General features: G+C 41.0%; 1 protein-coding gene across 1 annotated transcript in view; it reads right to left on the bottom strand.

The window, feature by feature from the left end:
* kitlga (kit ligand a) overlaps nucleotides 1–16349 on the bottom strand; it is a 38286-nt gene extending 21937 nt beyond the window's left edge. Inside the window, exon 1 of the mRNA XM_035790063.2 lies at nucleotides 16063–16349. Within this exon, the coding sequence (XP_035645956.1) occupies nucleotides 16063–16077 (15 nt within the window). The 5' untranslated portion in view covers nucleotides 16078–16349. The remainder of the gene's footprint in view (nucleotides 1–16062) is intronic.
* Nucleotides 16350–16630: the final 281 nt, after the last annotated feature.

Here is a 16630-nt window from a genome sequence, read left to right as displayed (position 1 = left end):
CGTTTATTGTTTTGTAGTGTTCGTGTTTAGTCGTGTTTACATTTTGTTTAAATAAACATGGATCGCAATCGACACGCTGCAGTTTGGTCCGACTCTTCTTCACCATATGAAAACCATGACATTTATGCAAAATAATTGGACAATTTGTTTTTCCTGAGGACATTTGCATATTATGTATAACACGTCAAGTTTATGCCCAATGCCAGCTTGTTAACCAGCCAATACATCTGCCATCGCAAAGCAAGGTTGTTTTGAGTGATGGCATTAACCCGTTTTGGTTGTAAATCTCTCAGCACTTCTGTATCTTGTGATCTAGCTGGCATCCAAGAACAATACTAAAGAAGGCATATTTGTTGCATAAATAAACTAACAATAATTATACAGTAATTAACCAAAATTGTGCCAGGAAGTTGTTCATAGTATTGCCCCAGCTGGTTGAGCTCTGCCACTGAATCTGGTCTCAAGGTTCTGTCCCCCCCCCCCACTTAGTATCATAAAAACTATAAATATTTTAGGACAGAACATTGGCAAGCAGTCACTATAGACATTGCTAAAAGTAAAGACATGTATATAGTATTGTACATTTTGATCAGTTCACTGCCACCTTTAACAGGCCTTTCCTTTGATCAAAAGTAAAGCAAGGAAAAGAGGGAAGTAATAGTAATTAGAGATTCAATTACATTTTAATTTGTATTAAATTCAAATCGATATGAAATTGAATCAAACACCCATTTTCATAAAGAACTCAAAGCAGTGCTTCCTGGTTTCTCTCAGTAAATCATAGCACATTTTAATGGAAAATGAACAAATAACTTAAAAGGCCCGTGTTCCCTCTTTGTTCAATGCATTACTGCTCTTGAGGTATGTTGTGTTGGTCCCACTGCACTGCCTGAAAATGATGATTACCATGTCCTCCTCCTCTACAGCTTCTTTGATCCTGACATATCATTAACCAATCAGACCCAACAGGCCCTCTAGAAAACCAGACTAGTGCCCTCCTCTCTAGCCGTCTTCAGCACATACAGTAATCTCATTGTACAAAAACACAACGCCGTGCATAACATTAGTGCCACATGGCATCTTTTAGGCCATCAGTTTTGCACAGGCAAGACCCTGTCCCTAATCTCATCAAAATGATTTTGGTCGAATGACAATGCATCATCTCTGCCAGTGCGCTTTCTGTTTTAATAAACACGTTCCATTATGAAGGCATAAAAAATAGACTGGATTGCAGATCAAATCTGTTTTCAAAGCCTAATTGCTGTCTGATATTAGATGGAAGAAATGACTATTGTTTTCCAGTGGACTTAAGGTCTATGACCAAGGCTGTAGAGACTAGTGCATTGTTTACTGGCTGGAAAGGAACAACAATGACTTGATCTTTGTAGGCTTCTGGCTTCTACTGGGTGTAGTAACCTGTTTGATAAACAAACAAAACATTCTGGTCAGTTTTCCCAGGTATCGCTGAAATCATACTTAATGGAAATCCAAAACACTTTTGATCCAAGAATGGCAGTGTAAACATAGAATTTAGAACATTTGTTTAAAATAATAGTTTTATCATATCTGACGATAACCCAAAATAGAACACAGGCCTACAACTGACAGTGGGTAAAAGTGGAAGCATCAGGAAAAGGAAAAACAGGAAAGGCGATTGATCTATTCCCGGAGTGATTCAGAAAACGGACCAGCGACTACTCAACACGTTTTCATTTCATTTGCATCTACAAATTACATTCTGCGTTCCTCTGTCCACTTAAGTGCACTTACAGAGGCCCATGTTAATGAAGTAAACACTGAAACAAATACCATTGGGGATTATAAAGATATAGAGGCTCATTCAATGTCATGTGGTCAACTGAAGAGCACATAGGTTGAGTGCCGGGAAAAAACATTGCTTGATAACTACATTGAGTAGTACATCTTGGGATCAATAAAGTACTTATTCTATTACTACTACTATTACTACTACGGTGTTGACACGGAGAGACTACTTCAAATCAGTCAATCATTGATGACCTCAAGACTCCATCGATCTGTCCTGATGAGGGTGCATGGTGATTCATGTTATCTTTATGGTTCTATATCACTTAGGATCATGATCAAGATGTTAGCTCTGCCCTATGGTTTGACGTTAGCATGAGTGTAACACAAAACTTGAAAAGCTGTTGTAAAGGTTGTTGTAGTGTTTTGGAGTACATTTAAGGGCCAGGTAATACCAGACTTGGCAGATTAGCAGATTTTCGAAACTGGTTGAAACGGTATCAGCAGACGTTTGTTTTACTTGGAGAAATAGAACATTCCTTAATTATTCCCATATCATCCCTTCAAGACATAAAATAAAAAAAATAACTGGAAGTGCACCAAACTTTAAGGAATCCAATTTGGGTGAACTTGGAAGACTTGTGATATTAACAGTATGAGGTCATGTACATCCACGATTGACCCAACATACTACTGACCAATAAAAATATTTGTTTTCCCTCTGCGTTACGTTCCCTCTAGAGATCAACCAGTTCAGTTAAAGATAATAGAAAGCACAGAGATGGTGAAAGACTGAATAACATATCAGGGTTGTAAAGTCTTTTGAAGCTTGTGAAGGAAAAGTTTGTGTTAAAGAAACAAGGGAGCGGACTAAAAACGCTTCATTTAACATGTCAAAATATCAGTATCTCACTTGCATTCAATGACAAACCAGACATGTGTCTGTGACTAAGTGTGTGAGGGGTTAAAACAGGTCTGTTTGTGTGTGGGGGACAGGGGTAGTCTGATCATGGTACATTGCACTCATATCTTCTCAACAGTCTCAATGTTATGATATGATAGCACATGTTGCGAGTTGATCAACATCATGGTAATGCCTAAAATGAGCTGTACTTTTGGACATGTGAACAGTTAAAATATGGTTTTGCACAAATCTGATCACGAAGCCAATTGAGTTGTATCTGTGTTGAACACTGCCAAGGACAGATACGTTGGTCATGGTTCTGGAGGAATCTTTTTAGGGGGGGTTCTGGCTCTCTCTCCCTTACAAAAAATTGCTTGTGAGGCCCAGCCTTCTCCAAAGTCTTAATAATGCTGACTAACTATAAATATCACAAGGCTCCATTCACAACATCAGTTGTACCCAAAACAGTGAATAAAATGTTTTAAAAAATGGGTGTCATTGTAAGAACATCTGCAACACATTATTATGGTATGCCAGCAACATACCACCCTGCATACCACTGCTGGCTTGCTTCTGAAGCGAAGCAGGGTTGGTCCTAGTCAGTCCCTGGATGGGAGACCAGATCCTGCTGGAAGTGGTGTAGGAGGCACTCTTTCCTCTGGTCTAAAAAAAAATATCCCAGTGCCCCAGGGCAGTGACCCTACACTGCCCTGTGTAGGGTGCTGTCTTTTGGGTGGGATGTTAAATGGGTGTCCTGACTCTCTAAGGTCATTAAAGATCCCATGGCACTTATTGTAAGAGTAGGGGTGTTAACCCCGGTTACCTGGCTAAAGACCCAATCTGGCCCTCAAACCATCATGGTCACCTAATAATCCCCAGTTGACAATTGACTCATTCCTCTCCCCTGTAACTATTCCCCAGGTTGTTGCTATAAATGAGAATGTGAACTTACCTGGTAAAATAACGAATAAATATATATTTTTTTAAAGGAAATGCAGTATTTTCAGTTAATCGGAATATACTTTCCCAAGAGCATCTATGTACTAAGAGGGTACCTCTTAGCAAGACAAATTAGTCGTGAAACTGCTTATAGGTAAAAAAGCATATTGCTGAGTTGCTGCCTTGTTATCACATTGGCCAGGTTTCATCTTTACACTTTTATAGCCTTGAAGTCTGTCAACTGTTAATTTGCACCATGTGTTCCCATCATACTGTTTTATGTCTCTTGGTGTCTTCAGTTCTGACTCATCCTCAGAAAACCCAACACATGGAACATCCTCCAACATTTCCTTGAGAATGTAAATTCACTAATTAGCTGTGTCATAGACAGTGGGGGACTTCGTTTTTGCGTCCTTTGCTTTCGGTTTTTGTACACCAGCTTCAAACAAATGAAAATACAATATTTTTGGTTATGGAAAATATTTTTCACAGATGGTGCAATAATTTTCTACAAAATGACTGACTGTTTTGTCTCTTAAACTGAAATTAGGCGAACTATTAGAATTAGAATTAGAATTAGAATTTTACCAACCAGGAAAAGTCTTTTAATTGTGGTTTTGTACATCAGCTTCAAACCAGTGGTGTTAAGTAGTTAATTAAAAATAATTGAAAGTGCTACTTAAATAGTTTTTCAGGTATTTTTGACAACTTTTACTTTTACTTCACTACATTCCTGAAGAGAATAATGTACTTTTTACTCAATACATTTTCCCTGACACCCAAAAGTACTTCTTACATTTTGAATGCTTAGCAGGACTGGAAAATGGTCCAATTCATGCACTTACCAAGTAAACATCCCTGGTCATCCTACTGCCTCTGATCTGGCAGACTCACTAAAAACATATGCTTCGTTTGTAAATTATGTCTGAGTGTTGGAGTGTGCCCCTGGCTATCCATACATTAAAATAACAAGAAAATGGTGCCATCTGGATTGCTTAATATAAGGGATTTCAATTATTTATATTTTTACTTTTGATACTTAAGTATATTTAAAACCAAACACTTTTATACTTTTATTCAAGTAGTATTTTACTGGGTGACTTTCACTTTAACTTTAGTCATTTTATTAAGGTATCTTTACTTTTACTCAAGTATGACAATTGGGTACTTTCCACCACTGTTTCAAACAGCTGAAAATAGTATCTTTTTTTTGTTATGGAAAAGGTATTTCACAGTGGCTTAAATGGTACAATGATTTTCTACACTATACTTGTTTGTTTTGTCACATAAATGTTAATTAGGCAAACCATTAGAATGTTAGCGACCAGGAAATGACAGAGTGATTTCTGCATAGTGTATCTTTAATGCAGATAACAAAATGTAAATTAAATACAGTAGGCCTACTATACATGACGAGTATATAAATGTTTAAGCACCACTCATGCATTGAAGCTATAGTTTTGTTTGGGTATGCAAACTTCGTATCTGTGCTACTGTAAGTACCTCTCAACGTGCCGACCAGCCTTCACTTATTCAGATAGCTTACACTCGGCAGACTCACTGACATGTCTGTCCATCCACAGTAGGAGCTGAATCCCATTGGTTAAACACTTAATTTACTGCTCTACTTAATAACCCTGTAAATACAGTATACTGTACCTATATGTCTCTGGGCACTGCCTTCTAAATTCCACTTCCAGGTGAAAGCAGCTCATTTTAGCCTTTTTAAACCAGTCAGTGAGTCAAGACAGATATTTCTCGCTGTTGTCACTTCACAACAGCAAATTAGAAGGTAGCTCTAACTTCATGTAGTGTTGTGGTGTCTCTCTTGTCGTGATGTGTATTTTGTACATTTCTAATCCCAGCCCCCATCCCCGCAGGAGGCCTTTTGCCTTCTGGTAGGCAGGCATTGTAAATAAGAATCTGTTCTTAACTTACTTGCTTAGTTAAATAAAGCTTCAATAAAATTAAAATAATAAGTGCTAACAATGTGAGCAAGGTGAAGGAAATCGATTGGAGCTCATCCCAGTTAATCAGCTAATCTCAACCCAGCTAATCCCAACCCAGACACTGTTTAGAAAACCCTTTATGGTGTCTCGTTGATGACACTTCTTCCCTAGACTAAAAGGGGTAGCTCCAGCCCAATATGGCGACCGGAGTATGGGCGAGTGGGCATGTCGAAAGGAAAGTAGTGGGCATGTGGAAAGGAGTGGGTGTGTCGAAAGGAAAGTAGTGGGCATGTGGAAAGGAGTGGGTGTGTCGAAAGGAAAGTAGTGGGCATGTGGAAAGGAGTGGGTGTGTCGAAAGGAAAGTAGTGGGCATGTGGAAAGGAGTGGGTGTGTCGAAAGGAAAGTAGTGGGCATGTGGAAAGGAGTGGGTGTGTCAAGTGCTCTGCTATAGGTTAGACATTTTGGATTGAGCTGTGTTTTTTTGCTTCCATTTACATTTACATTTAAGTCATTTAGCAGACGCTCTTATCCAGAGCGACTTACAAATTGGTGCATTCACCTTATGACATCCAGTAGAACAGTCACTTTACAATAGTGCATCTAAATCTTAAAGGGGAGGGGGGTGAGAAGGATTACTTATCCTATCCTAGGTATTCCTTAAAGAGGTGGGGTTTCAGGTGTCTCCGTTTCTTACCACGTAATTCCTTGTGTTTTTAAGCCAGAGCCAAATAATTGTATATTGTCAGTTATAAAACTGACGATTGTTTTATTTAAAAGTACTGATGATGGGTGTACTCTTGCTTCTTGCGTTATATACGAGTGCTTACTGCGACTGTCACCCTTCCCATGCCGTTGTCGGACAGTAGTCCCACCGGGCACACACTGGTTGTATCAATGTTGTTTCCACGTCATTTCAATGAAATTACATTGAACCAATGTGGAATTGATGTCCGTGCCCAGTGGGGTGCTTGGCAAGCTAGAGCGAAGTGGACTGTGTCCCAGTGTTGTTGCATTTCATGCCCTCCTCATTGAGTAGTAGACTGTATGTATTGTATGCATCAAGGTGACATCTAGATGGTTACCAAATATTAGTTATTTCTTGTTTAGGCTGCTATCATGCTTGAAATAAAATAATAGTCGCCAGCTTATTGACTTGTCCTGCAACCCAATCAGCCAAAACCCATACTTGCCCTAGACTGCAGTGCATCCTGCATAAAGACAGGCCGTGTGCTCAAATCAAATCAAATTTTATTGGTCACATACACATGGTTAACAGATGTTAATGCGAGTGTAGCAAAATGCTTGTGCTTCTAGTTACAACCATGCAATAATATCTAACAAGTAACCTAACAATTTCACAACAACTAACTTATACACACAAGTGTAAAGGAAGGAATAAGAATATGTACATATTCATATGGATGAGCGATGGCCGAACGGCATAGGCACGATGCAGTAGATATGAGATGATGTAAACATTGTATAAAGTGGCATTGTTTAAAGTGACTAGTGAAACATTTATTACATCCAATTTTAAATTATTAAAGTGGCTAGAGATTTGAGTCAGTATGTTGGCAGCAGCCACTCAATGTTAGTGGTGGCTGTTTAACAGTCTGATAGCCTTGAGATAGAAGCTATTTTTCAGTCTCTCGGTCCCAGCTTTGATGCACCTGTACTGACCTTGCCTTCATGGATGATAGCGGGGTGAACAGGCAGTGGCTAAGGTGGTTGTTGTCCTTGATGATCGTTTTGGCCTTCCTGTGACATCGGGTGGTGTAGGTGTCCTGGAGGGCAGGTAGTTTGCTCCCTGTGATGCGTTGTGCAGACCACACTACCCTCTGGAGAGCCTTGCGGTTGTGGACGGAGCAGTTGCCATACCAGGTGGTGATACAGCCTGACAGGATGCTCTCGATTGTGCATCTGTAAAATTTTGTGAGTGTTTTTGGTGACAAGCCAAATTTCTTCAGCTTCCTGAGGTTGAAGAGGCGCTGTTGTGGGTGGACCAATTCAGTTTGTCCGTGATGTGTACGCCGAGGAACTTAAAACTTTCTCCACTACTGTCCCGTCGATGTGGATAGGGGGCTGCTCCCTCTGCTGTTTCCTGAAGTCCACAATCATCTCATTTGATTTGTTGACGTTGCGTGTGAGGTTATTTTCCTGACACCACACTCCGAGGGCCCTCACCTCCTCCCTGTAGGCCGTCTCGTCATTGTTGGTAATCAAGCCTACCACTGTAGTGTCATCTGCAAACTTGATGATTGAGTTGGAAGCCTGCATGACCACGCAGTCATGGGTGAACAGGGAGTACAGGAGAGGGCTGAGAACGCACCATTGTGGGGCCCCAGTGTTGAGGATCAGCAGGGTGGAAATGTTGTTTCCTACTCTCACCAACTGGGGGCGTCACATCAGAAAGTCCAGGAACCAGTTGCACAGGGCGGGGTCGAGACGCAGTGTCTCGAGCTTAATGACGAGTTTTGAGGGGACTATGGTGTTAAATTTGTGGTGTTTGAACTATCGGTCTGTTTCTAAAACAGTGTGAAGATAATTGTCTTCCCCTGTTGCGTTCCTCATAACGAGACTTTTTGCTGTGACTGACAATGTTGTTTTCCCTTCCAGAGGCAGCCCAACCCAGTGCTAAAAGATTGTAAGAGATATGGATCTCAAATATATTGGACAAACTCAAAACTCAATGAGGCAGAGCACTACTCTATTGCTCTTAAGTAACCCTTGCGTAAGATACAGGTATCTGCAGCTGCAGCAATAAACAAACTACTATCAGGAAGTTCATAAAAACTTTGATAACCATGCTACTCTCATGGCACAGAGTTCAAAGTCGCGGAGCCGCGATACACAGCTCTGAGACCACCGTACACCCCAACAGCGCACCAACCAATGCCGCTACACTCATTTCAATGTGGTGACAGTTGGAGAAATTGCTTGAGTTGTGCTGCAAATTCTTAAAGTATGAAAGCAAATGGTCCAATATTCTAGAACACTGCTGTGTGGATGCGTACCAATTTTGGACTCTGATAAGCGCTTTAGCCTTTAGTCTGAGCTACTACATTTACTGCCAACAGCCAACGAGGTTGTCTGAGTATGGACTTAGTGCTATAAACAACGCCAAAATAAGTTCACGGTGATCAGAGCGCTACTGTTGAGAGGATGTAAGAAATAACTAAACCAAGCAAACCTACTGTATTCTACACAGGTAGGACCTATGTATAGCACTGAGGACGGTGGTGAGAGGAGCTATAGGCGGACGGGCTCGTTGTAATGGCTGGAATATAATAGAATGAACATGTGAGTCAAACGTGGTTTCCATATGTTTCATCTGTTCCATACCGTTTCATTAATTCCATTCCAGTATTTACAATGAGCCTGTCCTTCTATAGCTCCTCCCACCAGCCTCCTCTGATGTAACACTAACACAATAGGAGATTCTAAGAGGCTGTCCCCCTGGCTTTGGCAGGGCATTACAGGCTCCTACAAACCTTCTGCTTGGTCAGTCAAGTTTTTGTTTTGCCTTAAGAAACAACTAATATTTAACTTAGTGCCGGTGCTTCACACGTACTTCAAGTCTGGTCGAAGAGTTACTTTAGCACAATAAGCCTCTCTAACACCAGTCTATATAGGTTTAAAGTATGGTCAAAAGTCATGACAATAATGCTATTAGTCTCAGCAGGGCCACAGGTTGAATTAGCATACCTGAGCTGCTTACAGATCATCCAGTCTAACCTATTTGATTAGCATTCTCAGGCATGTGGCGTCTAGAGCTCAGGAGATGTTGCCTTCGTCCGAAATGGCACCTTGCTCCCTTTAACAGTGCACTACTTTTGACATATCTCACTCAATTCATTGTCTCGTTAACTCTCTCGCTGGACGACTAACTCTTCCTGAATGTGCCCACCCGGCTCTCTTCAGGGGGCGCATCGTAAAGCAGAGATGTGAACGGACTGTCAGCATGTGACCTCTCTATGCACCCCCAGTGTCTCCACAGGCCCCCAGGGCACCAACTTCTAAGGAAGCGTGTAAGCTGGGAGAATGGGTATGGATCTGGGGGTTAGGAGCACGAAAGAAAGTAAACTGATATACCCAGCCTTTTTTGTGGTCTGGGAAACCTTGACTGCTGAGGCATTGGGGACCTTTGAGGAGGTTTCGTAGCACACATAAAAACAACCTAGGATGTATGTGTAGCATTTACAGTGCGTGTCGAATGTCAATGGTGCTTTTTTTCTTGGGAAACGCTCAAATTTACGCACCTTACCTCACACCACATTCTTTTCTTGACAGCCAAACAGAATAATATGCACATTGCATCTTATTATCCTTTTATAGCTATGTTCAATGTTTCTATTGCAGCAGCTGCAGACTATTGCGCAACTTTTTTTTTTTAACAAGTGATTATTAGTTGACGTGATAAAAAACAAGGAAGAAGGCAATGAAAGAGTGGAATGGTTCCTGTTTTCTGTCAGGTACCATACATCTGCCAAAACTATGAGTGACTCACTGTAGTCAATAAAGCTTTGTTACAATATATTCCCAGGATGTATTTCATGATTTAATTTAACCATGCAAGTTATTGAGAAACACTGGGTACTGTATGCTGTATATCACAGGCATACCAAAGGGTGCACATTTTCACAGATAGAATGCAGAATGTATTTATCAGTTGCTGAGCAGAATTTTCTGTGTGCAGAAACAGGTAGGCTAGTCTATATGTAAGAAGTTCAATTATACTAACTGGGTTAGGGAAAAGTTGTACTGGCTCAAAGAAAGATTAGGCTACAGTTAAGTCCACACTAAGTCCACGTTGTAGGCCAGTGGCGATTGGTGCCGTTTAAGATGAGGGAGAATAATTATTTATTTTATGAGCATGGCCTTATTTCTTTTACATCATATTGGGTGACAGTCATTCATATTCCATTCACCCAGTTCAATGTAACATCAATAGGTTTAGGCCACTACATGATTCTCAAATGTTCCTATACCAATCACAAGGTTGCTTTCTATGAATTAAAGTTTACAACGTAGGTGTAAAGTCGAGAGAAATTTGAGTAATCAAGGTGACGGGGTGGATCGTCTTTAATATTGCAGACAGATTGTAGTTTCCATCAACGTAATTGTCTGCATCATTTCCAATCACCCATATATTTTTGGGGTAAATATATATATATATATTTATATATATATATGCATACATACATACACATATACATATAAACATGTATACATATACACATGCACTACCATTCAAAAGTTTAGGGTCACTTAGAAATGTCCTTGTTTTTGAAAGAATAGCACATTTTTTGGTCCATTAAAATAACATCAAATTGATCAGAAATACAGTGTAGACATTGTTAATGTTGTAAATGACTATTGTAGCGTGAAACGGCAGATTCTTTTATGGATTATCTACATAGGCTTACAGAAATCCATTATCAGCAACCATCACTCCAGTGTTCCAATGGCACGTTGCGTTAGCTAATCCAAGTTTATAATTTTTATAGGCTAGTTGATCATTAGAAAAGCATTTTGCAATTATGTTAGCACAGCTGAAAACTGTTTTCCTGATTAAAGAAGCAATAAAACTGGTCTTCTTTAGACTAGTTGAGTATCTGGAGTATCAGCATTTATGGGTTTGATTACAGGCTCAAAACAAATAACTTTCTTCTGAAACTCATCAGTCTATTCTTGTTCTGAGAAATGAAGGCTATTCCAAGCGAGAAATTGCCAAGGAACTGAAGATCTCGTACAATGCTGTGTACTACTCCCTTCACAGAACAGCGCAAACTGGATCTAACCAGAATAAAAAGAGGAGTGGGAGGCCCCAGGTGCACAACTGAGCAAGAGGACAAGTACATTAGAGTGTCTAGTTTGAGAAACAGACATCTCACAAGTCCTCAACTGGCAGCTTCATTAAATAGTACCCGCAAAACACCAGTCTCAACTGGACCCTCTATTTCTGAAACTATCCGCCGCCATTGTCGCAACCCCTATTACCAGCCTGTTCAACCTCTCTTTCATATCGTCTGAGATCCCCAAGGATTGGAAAGCTGCCGCAGTCATCCCCCTCTTCAAAGGGGGAGACACCCTGGACCCAAACTGTTACAGACCTGTATCCATCCTGCCCTGCCCATCTAAGGTCTTCGAAAGCCAAGTCAACAAACAGGTCACTGACCATCTCGAATCCCACCGTACCTTCTCCGCTGTGCAATCTGGTTTCCGAGCCCGTCACGGGTGCACCTCAGCCACGCTCAAGGTACTAAACGATATCATAACCGCCATCGATAAAAGACAGTATTGTGCAGCCGTCTTCATCGACCTTGCCAAGGCTTTCAACTCTGTCAATCACCATATTCTTATCGGCAGACTCAGTAGCATCGGTTTTTCTGATGACTGCCTTGCCTGGTTCACCAACTACTTTGCAGACAGAGTTCAGTGTGTCAAATCGGAGGGCATGCTGTCCGGTCCTCTGGCAGTCTCTATGGGGGTGCCACAGGGTTCAATTCTTGGGCCGACTCTTTTCTCTGTATATATCAATGATGTTGCTCTTGCTGCGGGCGATTCCCTGATCCACCTCTACGCAGACGACACCATTCTGTATACTTCCGGCCCGTCCTTGGACACTGTGCTATCTAACCTCCAAACGAGCTTCAATGCCATACAACAATCATTCCGTGGCCTCCAACTGCTCTTAAACGCTAGTAAAACCAAATGCATGCTTTTCAACTGTTCGCTGCCTTCACCCGCACGCCCGACTAGCATCACCACCCTGGATGGTTCCGACCTAGAATATGTGGACATCTATAAGTACCTAGGTGTCTGGCTAGACTGTAAACTCTCCTTCCAGACTCATATCAAACATCTCCAATCTAAAATCAAATCTAGAGTCGGCTCTCTATTCCGCAACAAAGCCTCCTTCACTCACGCCGCCAAACTTACCCTAGTAAAACTGACTATCCTACCGATGCTCGACTTAGGCGATGTCATCTACAAAATAGCTTCCAACACTCTACTCAGCAAACTGGATGCAGTTTATCACAGTGCCATCTGTTTTGTTACTAAAGCACCTTATACCACCCACCACTGCGACCTGTATGCTCTAGTCGGCTGGCCCTCGCTACATATTCGTCGCCAGACCCACTGGCTCCAGGTCATCTACAAGTCCATGCTAGGTAAAGCTCTGCCTTATCTCAGTTCACTGGTCACGATGGCAACACCCACCCGTAGCACGCGCTCCAGCAGGTGTATCTCACTGATCATCCCTAAAGCCAACACCTCATTTGGCTGCCTTTCGTTCCAGTTTTCTGCTGCCTGTGACTGGAACGAACTGCAAAAATCTCTGAAGTTGGAGACTTTTATCTCCCTCAGCAACTTCAAACATCTGCTAACTGAGCAGCTAACCGATCGCTGCAGCTGTACATAGTCTATCGGTAAATAACCCACCCAATTTGACCTACCTCTTCCCCATACTGTTTATATTTATTTACTTTTCTGCTCTTTTGCACACCAACATCTCTACCTGTACATGACCATCTGATCATTTATCACTCCAGTGTTAATCTGCAAAATTGTAATTATTTGCCTACCTCCTCATGCCTTTTGCACACAATGTATATAGACTCCTTTTCTTTTTTTTCAACTGTGTTATTGACTTGTTAATTGTTTACTCCATGTGTAACTCTGTGTTGTTGTCTGTTCACACTGCTATGCTTTATCTTGGCCAGGTCGCAGTTGCAAATGAAAACTTGTTCTCAACTAGCCTACCTGGTTAAATAAAGGTGAAAAAAAACAGGAAGAAAAACAGTGAAGAGGCGACTCTGGAATGCTGGCCTTCTAGGCAGAGTTCCTCTGTCCAGTGTTTGTGTTCTTTTGCCCATCTTAATACTTTATTTTTATTGGCCAGTCTGAGATATGGCTTTTTCTTTGCAACTCAGCCTAGAAGACCAGCATCCCGGAGTCGCCTCTTCACTGTTGACGTTGAGACAGGTGTTTTGCGGGTACTATTTAATGAAGCTTCCAGTTGAGGACTTGTGAGACGTCTGTTTTTCAAACTAGACACTCCAATGTACTTGTCCTCTTGCTCAGTTGTGCACCTGGGGCCTCCCACTCCTCTTTCTATTCTGGTTAGATCCAGTTTGCGCTGTTCTGTGAAGGGAGTAGTACACAGCATTGTACAAGATCTTCAGTTTCTATTTAATGTACTATTTAATGAAGCTGCCAGTTGAGGACTTCCTTCTCGCATCTAAGTGCTCTCTTCCTCTCGTCTTTTCCCTGTGCTTGTGGACTTCAGTACACAACACATCAGCTGTCTGTGACCAGGCGAAAGAAAGGTTCGAAGCCAAACCTTCATATCATAACCGTTAACCGCTACACACAGCCTACATTGGTGTCACCATAATAATGTCAAAGTCAACATAGCTACTAGAACTAACGGGTTAGTAAACCAACTACAATCATCCAGTACAGTGTACAGTTAGAGCAAGTAGTTTAGCAGTTACATGGGTGGGCCCTGTTGGCAATAAATTAATAAAACCAAAAGCTTACCTTGACATGGAAGAGTTCCAGTGTTGGATAGCCATAGCCAGCCAGCTAACATAGCATCCCTTTCTGTTTGAGCCGGGTGTTTGAGTAGGCTAAACTAGCAAGCTGCATTCACTAGCTAAGTAAGTGAAAATGAAAAAAATAAAAAATACAACGAAATATGGCCAGCACTCTCTCTCTCTTGGTTCTCCTTCATTTTTTTAGAAATTAATTTGCGCGAAACTGTTCAACTATTGTCTTTCTCTCTCTTTCAGTCAACTACCCACCACATTGTATGCACTGCAGTGCTAGCTAGCTGTAGTTTATGCTTTCAGTACTAAATTAATAATCTGATCCTTTGATTGGGTGGACAACATGTCAGTTCATGCTGCAATAGCTCTAAAGGTAGGAGGACGACCTCTGTAAGTTGTCATAATAACTGTGTACGTCTATGGAAGGGGGTAAGAACCATGAGCCTCCTAGGTTTTGAAGTCAATGTACCCAGAGGAGGACGGAAACTGGCTGTCCTCCGGCTACACCATGGTGCTACCTTACAGAGTGCTGTTGAGGCTACTGTAGATCTTCATTGCAAAACAGTGTCTTTTAATCAATTATTTGGTGACGTGAATATATTTAGTACAGTTTTATCTAAATATTATAACTTTTTTAGTGTTTCACAATAAAAAAAGAAAGGAAATTAACTGAGGAGGATGGGCCTCCCCTTCCTTCTCTGAGGAGCCTCCACTGGTGTATGGGGCTCCCGAGTTGCGCAGTGGTCTATGGCACTGCATTCTCAGTGCAAGAGGTGCTACTACAGTCCATGGTTCAAATCCATGGTTGTATCACATCAGGCCGTGATTGGGACGGATTTGTTCATAACTGACTTGCCGAGTTAAATAAAGGTTCAATTAAAAATTAAAATTAATATCCGAAAGTCTGAATAAAAGGAAAATAGGATAGGATAAGATAGGATAAGATAAGATAATATAAGATGGGATAATATAAGATAGGATAAGATAGGATGGGATAAGATATGATGGGATTGGATCAACTTTAATGTCCCCAAGGGGAAGTGTCTTAGACACACAGTACTGCTGTATACAAAATATACACATGCACATTGCACACTCAGTATAATACATAAATTGCACATTGCACATGTTATACATAGACCTAGCCTACATACACAAATAAACGAACTTAACATGCTATTCAAAATGACATCTTAAGATGCTGTGTACTACTGAAGGTTTAAGATTTTCCCCATAATTTGTTTCCAAAACCTATTCCCCTTTCATTTTTCAGTATCCAAATCCCCGTATACCAATAGGCATACATATCAAAATACATGTACTAACAACATCCTATGTTTATCACTGTTCATGATTTAATTAACAACCATGTCAAAGCACTTTTCATGACGAAAAGAAAACGATAAGGCGCGAAAATATTTTATATTATTGGATATAATTGGGACGTACTGTCATTAGTCAACATGGGCAAATACAACAGCCACAAAATGTCCATCGTGTCTTAATAATTATGATACAGTATGTCAGAAAACATAGGATGACACCCACACACAATTCCCGTTGGTTGGCATATTCTGTTTGACCGTATTGGAAAATGGTGATGAAGGTGCGTAACTTGACAAGCGTTTCCAAAGAAGCTGAGCGGTAAAGGATAGTGCTCCGGCATCATGTCAATGATATTGAATGCAATGTACCCTACGGTCAGACATCAATCATGGTGTTTGGCATTAAAAGAGGAGTAATGTAAGTCGTCAATGACTTTCCTCGTGTATGCATACTTTTCAAAAAATCTGCGGACAGAAATAAGCAAATTTACACCATTCGTTTTCTTCTGATTTGCCACTGGAATACGCACACCGAGAAATACGCACATCCAAGAAAGACATGCAAATAAAAGACAGCCTATAACAAGAAAGTGAGTAAGAAAATATGCAATTCGATGATAACTTACTTTTGGCTGCTTCATATGGAATGAGAGGAGTAAATCCAATGTAAGCGAAACCCTATTTTATCTTACTTCTGCGGGGAGGAAAGGGGTTTTCATCATCCCGTGTGCACATATCCAATGCCCTAGTCAGTAGCCTAGTATCCAAGCAGGGAAAATAATCTTAAACCTTATAAAACTGCTGCAATGAGCTCTGTTGATGATAGGTATGGTATCCAGATATACACATCATAGGGAGCGCATTAACGGGTACTGCGAGATCATAGTGAGTTGGTGTTTTTTTTTTTTTACAGGGAAACCCATTTTTATAGTTGCTTCAAGTACCGCCCACAAGAACCGTTCCGGTCAGTCTGCTGAGCTCCAACGTCCGTCATACAGTCCTCATCGACAGCTCCGATGAAAATATTGCGATAAACTCCGCTTTACGTTGTGAATTAAACCAATATTACTATATGTAACATATACCTACAGTAGCCTTATTATGATAACTTCCATTTGTCTGAAAATACCTGTCCTGTTGGCACATCGCTATGTCATTTATCGTTGGAACTTGACAGACCGACATTCGAGATGC

The sequence above is a fragment of the Oncorhynchus keta genome, chromosome 17 (assembly GCF_023373465.1).
Source record: "Oncorhynchus keta strain PuntledgeMale-10-30-2019 chromosome 17, Oket_V2, whole genome shotgun sequence".
NCBI classification, from domain to species: domain Eukaryota; kingdom Metazoa; phylum Chordata; class Actinopteri; order Salmoniformes; family Salmonidae; genus Oncorhynchus; species Oncorhynchus keta.
This window is presented reverse-complemented; position numbering and strand designations above follow the sequence as displayed.